This window comes from Panthera leo, chromosome C1, assembly GCF_018350215.1.
Source record: "Panthera leo isolate Ple1 chromosome C1, P.leo_Ple1_pat1.1, whole genome shotgun sequence".
Lineage (NCBI taxonomy): Eukaryota > Metazoa > Chordata > Mammalia > Carnivora > Felidae > Panthera > Panthera leo.
This window is the reverse complement of record NC_056686.1, coordinates 96,759,766-96,775,523: the sequence shown is the minus strand read 5'-3', so window position 1 is coordinate 96,775,523 and position 15,758 is coordinate 96,759,766. Positions and strand designations below refer to the sequence as shown.

General features: G+C 42.0%; 2 protein-coding genes across 8 annotated transcripts in view; both read left to right on the top strand.

The window, feature by feature from the left end:
- Nucleotides 1-561: 561 nt before the first annotated feature.
- BCL2L15 (BCL2 like 15) lies at nt 562-12,316 on the top strand. Of its 4 annotated transcripts, none has more exons than XR_006206593.1 (5): nt 562-1,214; nt 1,536-1,657; nt 4,480-4,704; nt 5,309-5,382; nt 11,625-12,316. XR_006206593.1 is itself a non-coding variant. In XM_042953491.1 (4 exons), exons 1-4 carry the CDS (start codon nt 1,088-1,090, stop codon nt 5,324-5,326), a joined length of 492 nt encoding a protein of 163 aa, XP_042809425.1. In that variant the 5' UTR covers nt 562-1,087; the 3' UTR covers nt 5,327-7,163. The 4 variants fall into 4 exon arrangements, 2 of the variants coding, with proteins under 2 accessions (XP_042809425.1, XP_042809424.1); XR_006206594.1 differs by lacking the exon at nt 11,625-12,316 and adding an exon at nt 5,837-7,163; XM_042953491.1 differs by lacking the exon at nt 11,625-12,316 and having other exon boundaries at nt 5,309-7,163.
- Nucleotides 12,317-14,148: 1,832 nt separating this feature from the next.
- Nucleotides 14,149-15,758, top strand: part of PTPN22 (protein tyrosine phosphatase non-receptor type 22) — a 59,040-nt gene continuing 57,430 nt past the window's right edge. For 3 of the 4 annotated variants that reach the window (XM_042953482.1, XM_042953481.1, XM_042953484.1), the window contains exon 1: nt 14,149-14,704. In XM_042953482.1, the coding sequence (XP_042809416.1) occupies nt 14,618-14,704 (87 nt within the window). In that variant the 5' untranslated portion in view covers nt 14,149-14,617. The remainder of the gene's footprint in view (nt 14,705-15,758) is intronic. The other variant, XM_042953483.1, reaches the window with a different exon arrangement.

The window sequence follows — 15,758 nt, the reverse complement described above, 5'->3', positions numbered from 1 at the left end:
CTTTGTATTGTCTCCATTCATAATTTCTCAAATGCCCAAGTTTCTTTTCCACCTTCTCAGTTTTTATGTATCCTATTTCCTCCTGGAATGGTCTTATTTTTCTTCTTTGCCTCATAATCCCTACTTGTCCCTCAGAGCTCATCTTAGATGTTACTACTTCAAGGAAGCCTTTCTAACCCCCTAGGTTTGATTCCCTATTGCACATTGTAATCACACACCGTATCTCAATAAGCACAAGAAATTATGTGATCAGTCACATAATATCTGTCATACATGCTAAAGTGTAAGCTCCTTGAGGACAGGAACTGTGTCTGTCATTTTTCTGTTATTTCTAGTGCTAGGTATGGTTCCTTACCCTTAGATACTCAGCAATTTGGGGTGCCTGGGTGGCTCAGTTGTTTAAGCGACTGACTTTGGCTCAGGCTGTGCTCTCACGGTTTGTGAGTTCGAGACCCTCACTGGGCTCTTTGCTGTCAGTGCAGAGCCCTTTCTGAGCCTGCTTCAGATCCTCTGTCTCCCTCTCTCTCTGCCCCACCCCTGATCGTGTGCGTGTGAGTGTGCTCTCTCTCTCTCTCTCTTAAAATAAATAAACATGTAAAAAAAGATACTCAGTAAGTTAAATGTATGATTATGGCAAACAAATGCCATATGTCAGGCGTTGAATTCTTATCTATTATAACTTCAGAACCTTCTTTCTTTAACTTATGCCATACACAGAACCTAACAGGAAGTATTTCTAAATGAAATTGCCCAAGAAAGCTCTTCCTCAACTCTATTTCAGTCCTAAATTGGCTAACAATACAAGTTATTAATTAATCTTAGATACTGGCTAGGGTGTGGTTCTGAGAAAAGGAACTGAAAGCCTTTGAAAAGTCTCCTGAGTTCTGTATAAGCTGTCCAGAGGAGTCCCACATTTCTGAGCAGCGAGTTTTGAAGGAAATTGGTAGGGCAGGCTCTCGGATTACATGTCCCCTTAGGAAACTTTACAAGAGGTAGACACACCTGGCTTACCAGTATTTCTGACTTACTACTGAGCTGAAAACTGCTTGTTTTGTGGAGAAGCAAAACTCTGCAGCAACCATCTAAAATGAAGAGCCCCCGAACTTTTGAGGAGCAAACGCAATGCATTGTGGACTCTTTACTCACAGACTTCTTGAGCCCCACAGTGCAGGTTGCTAACCGGGACCTACGTTGTGCAGATGAAACAGATTCAGGTAAGGCTCCTGGCCTGAGGTGGTGATTGTAGATCAATGAGAGAATCTGGGTAGACTTCCTTATTTCCTCTGAAGTTTCAAAAGGCAAACTAAGCTTTCAGCAATACCTGAAAATCAGTAGTCTCCATGGAAGAGAAAGATATTCTCAGTGAAGGGAGATTTTCTGATTCTCGGTGTTGACAGAATATTGAAGGTGTTCTTGGGAGAGAACAGTGCCCAATGTTGCTTAAAAGTCAAGAACTTTCTCCACTGCCCAGATTCCTGGGAGTTGCCATTCCTTCAAGCTCTGTAACAAATGTGAATGTGTTCCCTCTGTCTTAGGAGAGTCAAGCTCTTTTGACGTGGCCATCATTGCTGGTCGCCTTCGAATGTTGGGTGACCAGTTCAATGGAGAAATGGAAGATTCTGTCAAAAACATCATTTCAGAAACCATTCAGGGACAGGTGAAGTTGCTGCTTTTTTCTATTTCAGATGCTCTTTTCTTACATGACTGTGACTAGAAATATCCTAGTGAGAGATTTGGGGGCTTATCTTCATCCAAGGAGATACAGCAGGAATTCTCCAGCTGCTAGTTCTTTAGGAGTTCATCAAAGCCCAAGTGGTAGTGACATTGTTTCCATTTGTTTTCATCAGAGCTGTGCTTAAGTGGCATAGAGCACATCTGTAGCATTTTGTCCCTGGTAAAGCACTTTAGTCTCTAATATACTAGTTTTAATATTTATTTTGCTGAGAGTGGGTGTCTTCCCCTCCCCCACCCCCAGAAGGCCCAGCAACAAAACTATGTACAGGAATGATAGTCGACAAGTATGCTGCACTGAGGGGTAAGTACTTACAGCAACCCACTAGGGCATATCTGGCTTTTCATCAGAATGATGATTATTGGCAATAGCACTTGGATTCTGTATCGGATGTAAAGACCATCGGCAATGTTCTGGAAGATGTTGCTGATTAATATCAATAATGGCAGGTAATATTAACTCATCACTTAACACGCGCCACACAGTATTCTAAATGCTTTGCACTTATGTCATTTAAGCCTGATACCACTCTATGAGGTCGTGTAGAAACTATTATCCATAAGTGCAACCTCTCCTCATGTGCATGTAATGCTGTGAGAGCAAACATCTCACCTCTTTGTTCACTGCAGTATTCACACAACCTAGAATAGCACCTTGTATGCAGGAGATCCCCAATAAGTATTTTCTGACTTGATATCCATTTAAGCAGATACGGGAACTGAGAGATAGGGAAACAAGAAATTAGGTTACTCCGTGAGTGTTGAAGTTAGGATTTGAACCACACTCTTCACCATGTGCTTTATTCTTCTTACTGAATATAGCTTGGATGGTACGCCTATTCAGGCAGAGCCAGACTTGTTACTCCTAATTGCTTGCACTAAAGCTTTCCTAAGGTAGCTAAGAGATGAATTTAGTTTTTTTTTTTTAATTAAAAAAAAGTTTTTTGTAACAGTCCCAAACTCATAGGAAAGTTGTGCATATTGTGAAAAAGAATTTCCCTCTTGAATCATTTGCGAGTAGGTGGCTGATAGGATGTTCCATCATCCGCTAATACTTCTATGTTTCCTTCAAACAAGGCTGTGCTTTTATATATAACCATGATCTAAACCATCAAAACCAGGAAACTAGTACTGACACATTTTCATCTTATCCTCAGATTCCATTCAAATTGTTCCAGTTGTCCCAATGATGTCACTTACAACAAAAAGATCTAGGCCACAATCAGATATTACATTTAGTTGTGATGTCTCTTTAGTATCCTTTAATCTGAAATAGTTCCTCAATCTTTCCGTGATTTTTCATGACCATGACACTTGAAGATTATGAGTCAGTAATTTTGTAGAAGGTCCCTAAATTTGGGGTTTTTCAATGCTTCCTCTTGCGTAGATTCAGGATATGTACCTTTGCAGTAAGATCACAAAAGTATTGCAATGTTCTTCTCGTCGTACCTATTAAGTGGCACAAATTTCATTTGTCCCATTACTGATGTTAACTTAATCACTTAAGATGGTGTCTGCAAGGCTTCTCTACAGCAGTTATATCTACTGCAGTTAATATAGTTAAATTTGCATAGGGAGGTATTTTGAAGCCGTGTAAATATCTAGTATCTCATCAACATTTCAATCTATTCATGTATTTTTTTTCTTTTTCTTTTTTTTTACTCTTTCATGTATTTATTTTTTATATCAACATGGACTCATGAATTCCTATCTGTTCCTAGTAATCTGTTACCATCATTATTTATTTGCATGTTCAAATTGTCCTAGTTTTGGCCAGTGGGAGTCCTTTCAATCTGGACTGCGTCTTTTTGGCATGTCCTGTAGCTCTGTGAGTACTTCCTTAATTTCTGACATATCTCTTGTCTTTCCAGGCCCCAGCCTGAAATCAGCCATTGTCCAGGGAGCTCTGGTTGGTTTTAATGGAGAATGGTATTTGGAAACCAAGATCTAGGTACTCATGTGGATGGCCCTCCCAACTTGTTTGGACTCTGACACCCTGCTCTGACTCCCATGGGCCCCCCTACACTACACCACAGTACATCTTGCTTGGCCCCATCTAATGACTTTTGTTTTTTTGTTTTTTAATTTTTTTTTAACGTTTATTTATTTTTGAGAGACAGAGCATGAGCTGGAGAGGGGCAGAGAGAGAGGGAGATACAGAATCCAAAGCAGGCTTCAGGCTCTGAGCTGTCAGCACAGAGCCGGACGTGGGGCTCAAACTCACAAACTACAAGATCATGACCTGAGCTGAAGTCCGACGCTTAACCGACAAAGCCACCCACGCGCCCCATCCCATTTAATGACTTTTGGATCAATTTTGTGGGGGGGAAGGAAAGAGGGAGAGAAAAAACAAATCTTTTTTTTTTTTTTTTACTTCAGAATTTTCCAGACTTCAGTCATTCAAGCAGTACCTTCACAATTTGACTATTAAGTACTATCACGTACTTAATATTGTCCTTTCAAATCATTTTGTTGTTCTTTCAATCATTTTGCTCATCCTAAATAATGACACCTGAAATCATGGGTTTGATGGGCTACTTAGTTTTCTCTATACCCATTATAATAAATAACAAAATCATAAAATAGGAAAAGTTTGGCCTTCTACTCCTTAGATTATCTTAGATACAACCAGTGGTGCATTTGCTATTCTCTCCTATAGGAAACACTTGCTTTACTGGATTCCTGCACCTACAGCTTCTTGTAGACTTTTTTTTCGATACTTCACTGATATCCCATGTTTCTCCCCAGGCAGGAACTATACTGCAGGACACAGTAAAATCTCTCAGCCAGGCCTGGTGTGCTCAGGATTCCAGCTTAGTTTATGAGAGAGCCTTTCTGGCAGTGTCCGTGAAGCTTCTTGAATGTGTGGCCCGCATGGCTCCTGGAATAGCAAGACAGGTGGCTATCCCCATAGTAAACCTGATCAATGGGAACAGTGCCGTCCGGGAGTTTGTCCAGGGCCAGGGAGGTTGGGTAAGTATGTTGGGGCCCTGGCTCTGATAGGCATTTGCATTGTTTTTGTACTCATACCTGGGACTCCCAATTCCTGATTCTTTGTAAGTTGGAAACCAGGTAGAAAAACAGATCTCCCTACTTTGCTGAAAAGAGCAGTAAAAAGGGGAACAGTCAGAAGCTCAGGACTATGGGTGTTGGACTCCAGAGACACTTTGCCTAAAATGTTGACTACTAACTCTGCAAAGCTAAATCCCACTTTCTATGTATAACTGCCTAGCAAGTATACTGGTGATAGAATGCTAATCTCAGCCTGGCTTCACTCTGCTCCCTGGTAAATTTCTGGGTCTCCTCTCCCTAACATCTTTGGATGTATGTTGAAGAAATTCAGAACCATCCCCCTATTGTCTAACAAAAACGAGGTCTAGAGGAGGCATTCTAAGGTCATGTCTTAGGAATCATTAGACCATCTGCTCTCGTAGAGCACTCCTCTTCATTTCCAGCATCAGCAGAAGCCTTAGTGAGAGCCGCATTTCCTGAAGGTATCTGCAGATTATTCCTGGTTTCTTTGGGAAGCTCCTGAAAACCATCCCTTTGACTGTAGGCCATCCATTGTTCTTCCTAGGAGAATCTGGAGAGCTGAAGAAGAGGTGGGAGCTGTTTGCCAGCCTGAACATCACTGCCCCTGTGACTGCTCAGGTGATTGATTTCTGGCAGTTAAAGCAGACAACCAAATCCAAAACTGCTTTCTTTTGAACAGAACCTAATTTAGCTGAATAATTTCTTTTCTACTGATTGCTACAGTTGGGAGAAGCCCTTGGAGGTCTACAGAGGTTTTGTGCTTTGTGTTTTTATGTGAGTTTTAATGAGGTACCATTTAAGCAAAGACCTCTAGACACAAAGTAACGACTTGTTAGGAGCGGAATTGGAAGCATCAGAGCCCGGCTTGGCTGGAGATCTTTTGGGAAAGGGAGCACACAGTAAACTTCCTTCAGATTTCCTCTTGTCCTTTGGGAAGGATCTTGTCTGCTCATTTTGCAATCTAAAGGACTTCAGGGAGATTTCAATTCTTTAAGTTGAGAATTTCTTTTGAATTCATAACCTGAGTCTTGTGTTAATTTCACCAAAGCAGAATTATTTTATGCATTTTTAGGTTGAAAGCAAAAAATAGCAGTTTCTGCATCTGCCCTCCTACCAGAAAGGCCGACAAAAGATGAAACAGTGAGTGCATTTTTACTGCCACAGGATGCAGGAAGTGCTGGCCCACATCTAGGACAGAGGGGCCATCCCAGCTTAGATGAAACTAGCTGCATACCACAGTGTTTTTCAAACCAAAAAGGGGCCTACATACCACTTGTGGACCTTATAAATCGCTGATTTCCAGGCCCCATCCCTAGAGATTCTGATTCTGTAGGGGTGGGCTGGGACCTAGGATACTACCAGTTCCACAGGGGATTCTTATGTACATACAGAACTTGAGACCCATCATTTTAGAGCAAGGATTGGCCATATCCTGCCTGCTCCTTTTTCTGTAAATTCTTTTATTGGATTGCAGCTACACTCACTTGTTTACATATTGTCTATGACTGTTTTAGTACCACAACGTCAGAGTTGAGAAGTTACAGCAGATACCATATGGCCTGTAAAATATATTTACTATCTGGCTCTTGACAGAAAAGTGTGTAGACCCTTGCTTTAAAGCTAAATGAACATCTCTCCTTGAATAATTTAAATTCTGTGGCAATCCTGATAATTCCTGCCAAACACAATTGTACATAGGATTACTCTGTTTTTTAGATTTTCGAGTGTTCTGTTGGTTCTGGCATAGTCCACACTTTCTTGAGAACTTTAGCAAATCAGAAAGCTCTGTGACTCCTGAGTAGTCAGTCAGTAGAGGGTATATATTTTCCCTGGCCCTACCATAAGTGATTGGAAGTGATTGGAAATGAGGCATACAGTATCCATATTATGAATATCTTGAAATAGTCCTTAATAATCTCATAGATTCATAGGCAATCATCAAGACTCCTTAAGTCCCAAAACCAGACTACTTACCTGACTGTCAAGAAGAAAAGCATTGCTATATCTATTTTGGTTTTTTTTTTTTGGGGGGGGGGGGTTGCTATATCTATTTTGAAGAGAGGCATTAATGGTTTGGTTACAGTTTGGCTAAAGTGTAACCACATCCCCTCCTTTCAGCCAGCCAGCTATCTGTTTCCCCTCAATGCACAGAATTAAAGATGTAGCGCTGGGACTATATCTTGACTTTTTCAAGTTGTGTGATTTCCTCAATTCTTGGAGAAATCACAGTAGGTTTGTAATCCCAAATGAGATTTCATGTTTCTTTTAAGTAGCAATTAGGTTTTTTTTTGCTACCAGTTGAAGACACTTGATGTACTTCTTTGTCCCTTACATTACTGTAAATTCAACAGGGTGGGTTTTGTGGTATTTTACTTCTTAGGTGAAATCACTATTTTCACACTGACCAATGCTGTTTTGTTCATGAAATAAAATTGTGTATAAGTATTTGAACTAATTCTCAGCAAATCCAATTTAATTGATTGATACAGAAACAGAACAGATTGGGGGTTGCCCCGGGCAGGGGGTGGGAGGTGGGGGAAATGGGTGAAGGTGGTCAAAGGGTATAAATTTCCAGTTATAAGATGAGAAAGGTCTGGGAGAATAATGTACATCATGGTGACTATAGTTAACAATACCATATCCTGTATTCAGAAGTTGCTAAAGAGTAGATTTTTAAAGTTCTTACCACACCCATACACACAAAACACTTTATTTATTTATCTGTCCTATGTTTATGTATTTATTAAAAAAAAATTTTTTTTTTCTACACCCAGCATGGGGCTTGAACTCACAACCCTGAGACTGAGAGTTGTATGTTCCACTAACTGAGCCAGCCAGGTGCCCCAAAACACACATTGTTTAACTAGGTGAGATGACAGATGTGTTAACTAACCTTACTGTGGTAATCATTTTGAAATACATACATGTATCAAATCATTGCCCTATACACCTTAAATGTATACAATGTTACAACGTCAATTCTCTCTCAGTAAAGCTGAAAAATACACGATAAAGGTCAGAGGCCAGCAGCCTCCTCTTTGTCTTTTCTCTTCCCTCTTAGCTACGCTAGCTCCCCATTTTATCCTATACTGTCAGCAAGACTTCCGAATAGGAATCTGTTGCCAAGTATACAGCATATCTGGAGACTGAGGATACAGTGCTCCTGGGGATTATACCAAGTAAATGGATGAAGCAGCACTGGCTTAGGTGTTGTGTTCGTTCCTAGGCACCCTCTCCTGGGAGAGCTGAAGTGTTTGGGTGGCAGGAAGAAGGCACTGTAGCCCAGAGATGAAGAATACATTCAGGTCTCTGATGTTCACAATGTAGTTTCACCAAGATTAATCATGTGACATTGGGCAAGTAATCCAAATTCCCCTGAGCCTTTGTTTCCACACCTTTTTTTTTTTTATAAATTTTTTAAAAACATTTATTTATTTTTGAGAGATAGAGAGACAGAGCATGAGCAGGGAAGGGGCAGAGAGAGAGGGAGACACAGAACGCGGAGCAGGCTGCGGGCTCCGAGCTGTCAGCACCAAGCCCGACGCGGGGCTCGAACTCATGGACTGTGAGATCATGACCTGAGCCGAAGTCGGACGCTTAACCAACTGAGCCACCCAGGCACCCCTGGACTATTTTAAACACTGCACCATGAACAGTTTGGGGCTGCTGTCACAGTTCATAAAGTTTTGGCTTAAGCCAATCTTCTGGCTTTACCTCTCGCCTCAGTGTGATTCCTAAGATTCCTAAGTCTGACGGACTTATTTCCCTTCTTCCTAAATCCATATCCATGAGCTCCAATTCTTTGTATCTATATACCTTTTTTATCCCTATACTGCCTCAGATTGCTGTCCAGCTAGCTCAAAACCTCAGTCATGTTTCCCCTTTTCCCTGCCTCCAGCCCTACTCACCTAGTCTTTCTCACTTATTCCTTGCTTTTTGTCCGGATTCTTTCTATGAGAGTTTGTTACCCCATGCCTGGACTTTTGGTAAAGTCTCTTAGGCTATTAACTGATTGTCCTGTTCCAGGCTTGCCCATTCCCATCTGTCCTAATACGGCCACCAGATTGACCAAAGCTGTGGTTTCCTTGTCTAGTCTTCTGAGTCATTTTCAGATATAATCATTTTGAAATTTTACATACTACTGAAGTAGATTATGAGACTTTTAAAAAAATTTATCAGAGGGGCCATTTCTTCAAAAAAAAAAAAAAAAAAAAGAAAAGAAAGGAAAGAAACATTGCTTTGATTGCCATTTTCTTAAGATCTTCCAGCGGAACTTTTGAAGGTGATTGGATATGTTCATTGTTTTAATTGTACTGATGGCTTCTTGGGTGTATATACATTTCAAACTTCTCAAGCCACACACTCTGAAGTGTGTAGTTTGTTCTATGTCAGTACTACCTCAGTAAAGTCGTTATATTTTTAATTTTTTTTTAATGTTTATTAATTATTTTTGAGGGAGAGGGAGACAGAGCGCGAGTGGAGGAGGGGCAGAGACGGAGGGAGACACAGAATCCGAAGCAGGCTCCAGGCTCTGAGCTGTCAGCACAAAGCCCCACACAGGGCTCAAACCCACAGACCATGAGATCATGACCTGAGCCGAAGTCGGATGCTTAACCGACTGAGCCACTCAGGCACCCCCTCAATAAAGTTGTTATTAAAAAAAATATAAAACCTTCCCCAGTTTTCCATCGCCCATCAAATAAAGCCTGACTTTTTAGCCTGGCATTCAAATTCCCTCAGGGTCTGTCTCCAACTGCCCTTTCTAGCCTTGTGGATCAAGACTCTTCTCTACATGACCAATCATCCAGTCGGACTGAGAGCCACTCACTAAGCTATCCTCCTCCTGCTGTTCTCTGTTTTATATTGCTTCTCCTCAGGCTTTTCGACATATTCAAGACCGAGCTCAAAGGTCGCTTCCTCAATGAAGGCTACCCAGAAAACCCAAATACAAAGTGACCTTTGCCTTCTCAACATTCTGTTTGCATATTCCCACAAATGGCCTTAAGTTATAGTTATTTGTGTACTTCCCTCCCCTACTAGAAAAAGATCCTTGAATGAAGACAACTTGTTGTACACATCTGTAGCCCCCCTCCTCCTCATTCTCTTGCGTACCTATGGATCTCATAAATATTCATTAAAAGAATAAATGAATAAAAAAAAAGAATGAATGGACTCAATACTGAGTCAACAAATGAAAGATAAGATTTCAAGTTTGATTACGTTTTGAACACGATGCCAGGTCTCACCAAGAGTCCCAACTCTGTTTTAATAGAAGGAAAATTGGGTCAATTGCAAATTATCAGTTGTCTTTAGCCTCCTGAGGGTTGTACTTCCGAAACCAAAGGCAGAGCGTGATTCCCCGTGGATGGCTGGAAGCTGACTATGAAGTTCATAGCGGGTGAACCGAAGAGACTGATGAGGTCTCAGAAAGCTGTAGCGATGAGAAGCCATCATGACCAGGAGATGCATGGGGGACTTTCCTGCTGTGGGTGATGTGTGCAACAAGCCTCGTCAGAGGCGTTTTATCAGCCTCTACTATGTCCATTTATAGAAGGGGAAATGGGTCTATTCTGGGAGATAAAGGGGTCGTTTTTTTCCTGGCCATTTTAGCAGCACAGAGCTGGGCTCTGCCTCAGTGGTGGCAGCATCATTCCTTCCATAACAGTGGCCCGGCTGCTCAGGCAGCAGCTCTCAGGTACATGCTCTTTTCCAGGTTCCGGGACCTCCCTGTAGGGAAGGCCCATCTGCTCCTGGCACAGCGAAAAGTGCCTGGCCAGAGACAGGCATGGTCTGTGCCAGGCAGGAGACCTGGAGTACTTGACAGAGAGAGTAACCAAGTCAGGGTGGACCCCTCACCAACACCTAACCACATTATGTAGTGTGCTTGATCACAACAGGTGTAATTTAGGTGTGCTTAAGAGCATGTTAAGCACTGTGGGTCCCGCAAATGTATATGGAAAGCACCACCGTGGCCTTTGATACATTTAAAACTACAGGGGGTGGCTTATGTGTCTTCTTTCGAATAAACTCTTTTCAATAAACTTGTGGGAGGCAAGAAACCTGTGAAGAAACAAAGCAAACTTCCACAGCTGAAAATAAAGACTTCGACCGAAAGGAGGCAGACTAAGAAAGTCGTGCTGAGATGGAGTTAGGGGCGGGCATTGTGAAGAAAAGAGTAGGCTTTACAGCTTTATTTTCATCTTGGCGAACATTAGGGGAAAGGTGAGAAGTAGCAAAAGAGGTGGCAGTAAAATGAGTAAGGCCTGTGGTTGATGTGGCTAGATAGTTTGGGTGGGGGGGACCCACCCAAGCTGAGGAATCTGGACGTGCGTTCAGTAGACCATCGGTAACTACTTGGGTTCTTTAGCATTTAAGTGGAGTTTTAAGAGCTTTCACCCACGCTTGGTTCCTAGGAGACGCGAGCACGGAGTACAACTAAGAGCCTGTTGCTGATGGAACCCACATGTGCAAAAAGGGGGGCGGGGGTCAGCATGGGAATGGAAGAGACTGGTTGAATCTACAAGACATTGAGGAGAAATGACAAGCAGGCCTTGGTGACCACCAGGATGCTCACAAAGAACTGCGTGTCTCACGGATACTACACGGAGCCCGTATCAAATCAATGACCCTAGTGAAACCGAAGCAAAGATTGTTAAGTGGCTTCCCCAGGGTAAAACAGGCCTCCCCATAGAGAGAGAAGGATGTTGTGAGAAACCTGAGTGTATTTCCTATTAACTGATAATACTTGTCCTAATGATCTCCCCTGATATTCTCTTTGGTTAAAGTTTATTTTTTTTCTTTCTTTTTTTTTTTGTCATCGAATTCCAACCTCCGTGACGCTGATGTCGGACATAATACAGGCACGCTCCCCTCTTGCCAGTGCAGGTGACTACGAGGGGCACTCCTCTGTGCTGTCATCCGCCTTCTGAATAAACAGCAGAACCACAGGAGGCAGCAGTGAGGTGTTCCTTCCTGGCTCTTCTTCAGGTGCTCATTCACTTTTACTTTCCACTAGAACTCACCCCGGCGGGTCCTGACAAAGTGCTCATGGGTCTTTCACTTCATGGAATTGTTGTGTTCACTTAGGGCTTAGGCCGGACCGGTTCAAATGTTTCACCATAAATTCGTCAATTCTTTTACGTATTTGCCAGTCTTTGCTATAGAACATGTTCCCCCTCCCCAGTTGTTGATCTTCCCACAAGATATAAATGAGTCATCAGAATCTATATCAAAAAGCATGATGCTCCTGTCGCCTTCCCGTATCTACAGAAGGAAGTGTGAAAAATTAAGTAGCAGCTTAGATTTGTTAAAATAAAACTGTTAATAAAAGTTTTTTTGTTTTCTCCTTCGGTTGTGTTTGTCGTTTGCTTGAGTGGTCTACTCAGGAAATGGTCTTTCAGCGAAGTGGGTTTTTGAGGTTTGGTTATTTCACGATGTTTCTGTATCTTTTGGTTTTAGTGTGGAACAGACTCCTAAGAATTGCTGCTTGCTTTTGAAAAGAAATCTGCAGTTCGGCTCAGACGCTATTTTTAGATTTTTATATTTGGGGTAAAAGGAGGGGCAACTCAGCGAGTTTTTCTTTATCTCGTAGCCATCACTATGTTAGCTCTCCCTAAGAAGAGAATAAAGTTAGAGATCGTTCTGAAATATGAGTTTGAGAAATATAGATTTAAAACTTATTTTATTAGGTATCTTTTTGTTTATTAATTAGTAAAGTTCTAGTTTTGTTGGAAGTAATTACATTCTAAGGGGACAGAGGGATTGTGAAACTATCTCTTTTACTTGTTAAAATACAGAAAATCATTCTTCTTTTAGGGTTATGCTTTGCTACTCTGCAAATTAACCGGTTAGTTTGGAACGTTTTTATTTTAATGAGTAATTACAGCCATGTCTTAGTCCTGAGATGCTTTATTAACCAGTTTAAGGGTGTTTTTTCACTCTATTCTGGCTTGTTTGCTCTCGTATATCCAGCCCTACCATAATACTTAGCATTTAGTGGGTACTCAATAAATTTGTTGAACAAATTAATGGATTTTTGCTTTTTTCTAATTTAAAAAATGGTAAAATAATGTTTAAAGAATTTTACAAAGCATCCTTAGGGGCACCTGGGTGGCTCAGTCGGTTAAGTGTCTGACTCTTGATCTGAGCTCAGGTCTTGATCAGGGTTGTGAGTTCGAGCCCTGCATTGGACTCCGTTGGCCATGAAGCCTACTTAAAAAAAAAAAAAAATCCTTAATTCTAGCACTCACACGGTTCATTCTTTTCGGTGCCATTTAGTCTTCATTTAATCATGTACATACTTTCACATGGTTTTAGTTATTGTGAATTTTCAATTTTGTATTTTTAAAGTTTTTCCCCTGTAAGTCTTAAGATAGCCAAATAAAACATTGCATTATTTAGTACAACAAAAAAGTCTCCTTTAATGCTGGATGGGGACTGAGGAATACTATCCTGTTCTCAACAACTACTGTTTCACATGCAGAATCCCTCAAAGACCTTTCTTTTCCTGTTGCGAGGCTCAATAAAGTGGAGGTAGCTTAATAGTGCCTCGAATTTCCTAAAGGGAGTTTAAATAATCCAAAACAGAAAAGATTGCTAATAGAGGAAGTTCTAATGGCACATTTCCCGGTTTTCTTCAGGATTATTTCAGACTAATTTTGTTAACAATTTTTTTTATGGAACTTCTGTCTTCAAACAGAGATGATATACTGATTTTGAGTTGCTCTCACTCCGCATGAGACAGTCTTAGGTAGGTTTGTACCCACTGAGGAGAGGATTTACGCAAGCTGAGATGTGGAAGCTTTCTCTCGAACAGCTTGTCTGTCAGGGACAAAATGCCACACTCACAGCGTGGCTTCCTGAAACAATGGCCTTTTCCAAGGCACTAGTTGGATAGTAGAATGCCTTCTCTAGAAATGGTTCTTCAGCCTTTCGGCCCTGAAAGTTATACTGCTGCCAGCAAGGTGGCTGATTTTACTCTTTTTCTGTTCCTTATAGTTTACTAGCATTGCCTACAGGGGATATTGTGCCAACTTCCTGGTCAGGTGCTCCTCATGAGGGCCACTGTGCTCCTGGATCTTATACAGACCAATACTCAGTCCTGAAATCAACAGCACTTCCCTTAGTGGAGGTCAGCACTTCCCCAGCCCACGGAGAGACACAGACTGTCAGAAGCAGCTGACTTTGCTTCATCCAAAAGAGAGTTTGAGGTGTATATGGCAGACATAAGATTGCTGAATAAAAAAGCCTTCTCTGATGAACAGTAATTTTCCACAGATCGCATGGACAAGAAACTTTGGGGGAGAATAGTGCAGGCAGAAGGTGTCTTAATTCCAAACGGCGTCTGTCTCCCTTTCGGACCCTAACTGAACTTCGCTGAGTTCATTTGGGACAGGAGGAAACAGAAAGGATCGACAGGGCCTTTGTGTTCATTGAGGAAATGGGGAGAGGCAGACCCCATTCCTAAGACCTGTAATTCTGCCTTTTCTCTAGGAAGCAAGAAAAAGGGTGAATTTGACTTAAAGATGTTGGAGTGGAACGGTGTCAGAGCTAAGCAGGCCATGTGTTATGCTCTGGTTAGCCTCTTGTTTGTTAGCACTTGAATTGTAACCAGGTTCCTTCCTCGAGAAGGAAGGCGCTAGGGCCCTGGAGTGATGATGGCTTTGTTGTGTGACCACAGAGGCTGGTTGCGTACTAATTTCCTCTAGGGCTTGTGATGAAGTCAGTTAACCACAGCCTTCAACATGCTCTGCTCTGGAGGCAGCAGTGGCTTCTTGGTGGTATCTCGGCCATGACATCCACTTGACATGCCCTTTCTTAACCCACTGGTAGACAGTTTCTCTTGCCCTGCAGCATGGACCAAAGAGAAATTCTGCAGAAGTTCCTGGATGAAGCCCAAAACAGGAAATCTAACAAAGAGGAGTTTGCCAATGAATTTCTGGTGAGTCCTACGTGTGACACTCTCAGGGTGGTTACACAGACTGTTTAACTGACTAGGATGGTCCAACTCTCGTAGACCACACTGCTCTTGGGATAAAGTGAGTATCAGGCCTTGCAGCAGGGGAAGAAGGGAGGAAGGTGACCTAAAAGTTCGACTTTCTTGAGCAGTTTGTGTGTTTTAAGTATTCTGTCCAAAACCCTGTTTTAAGTACTGTGTTTGCTGGTTCTTGGAGTTTGACCAAGATTCCCACGGAAGACATACATAATTCCAGGTGTATAAACATTCCTATTAATTGAACATCTGGAGTCCCTAGGTGTCCGAGTTGTGGTTTTTGCTTCAAATGACTACTTTTAATTAACATTAAGAGGAAAGAAATCAAGATTAACTTCTCATGGAGCATTATGTTTTTAGCCTCCCCACGGAATCCCACTCGGATGACAAAGGCTCTTGAGGAGCACCGAAACTGCCTGCTGCCATATTTCTTTATTGTTTCTTTTCCTTTTCTTCTAAGGAGAAAAACGAGAATGCGTGTTTTTGCTGTTAAATAACAGGGTCTTTGGAAGCTTCTCTTGCGTGGAGGGGTAGAATGGGATGAGGAGCAGAGACAAGTGAGGGATGTGGGGAAATACAGGTGCCAGCTGGCCTAGGGCCGACTGGATCTGATCTGCCAGGGGAACCCTGCATCTCCTCTGAGGGGACTGTGGTGATGGGTGTTGAGCCCTGGGCAGGCCTCGCTCATCCTGTACCCAGCATGTCCGATGACATAGGATATCTGATAGCATTATGTATTTTGGAATACTTCCTTCCAGCTGGTGTTTCAGGGCTTTAAGAACTTGAAGGCTTGGCTCGGCTCTTCAGCTGTGAAGGAGTGGGAAGAACAAGGGAGTTGAAGCAGAAAACCTGAAATCAAATCACGATTCTCTTGTCCACCAAATTATCAGCTCTTTGATCTGTTCCTTCGTTTCCCCAAGTCTTTGTTTCCTAACTTCCAAAATGGGGATGATCATTCGTGGCCTACCTGTCCTCACAGGTTGTCGTGGTGATTAAATATCAA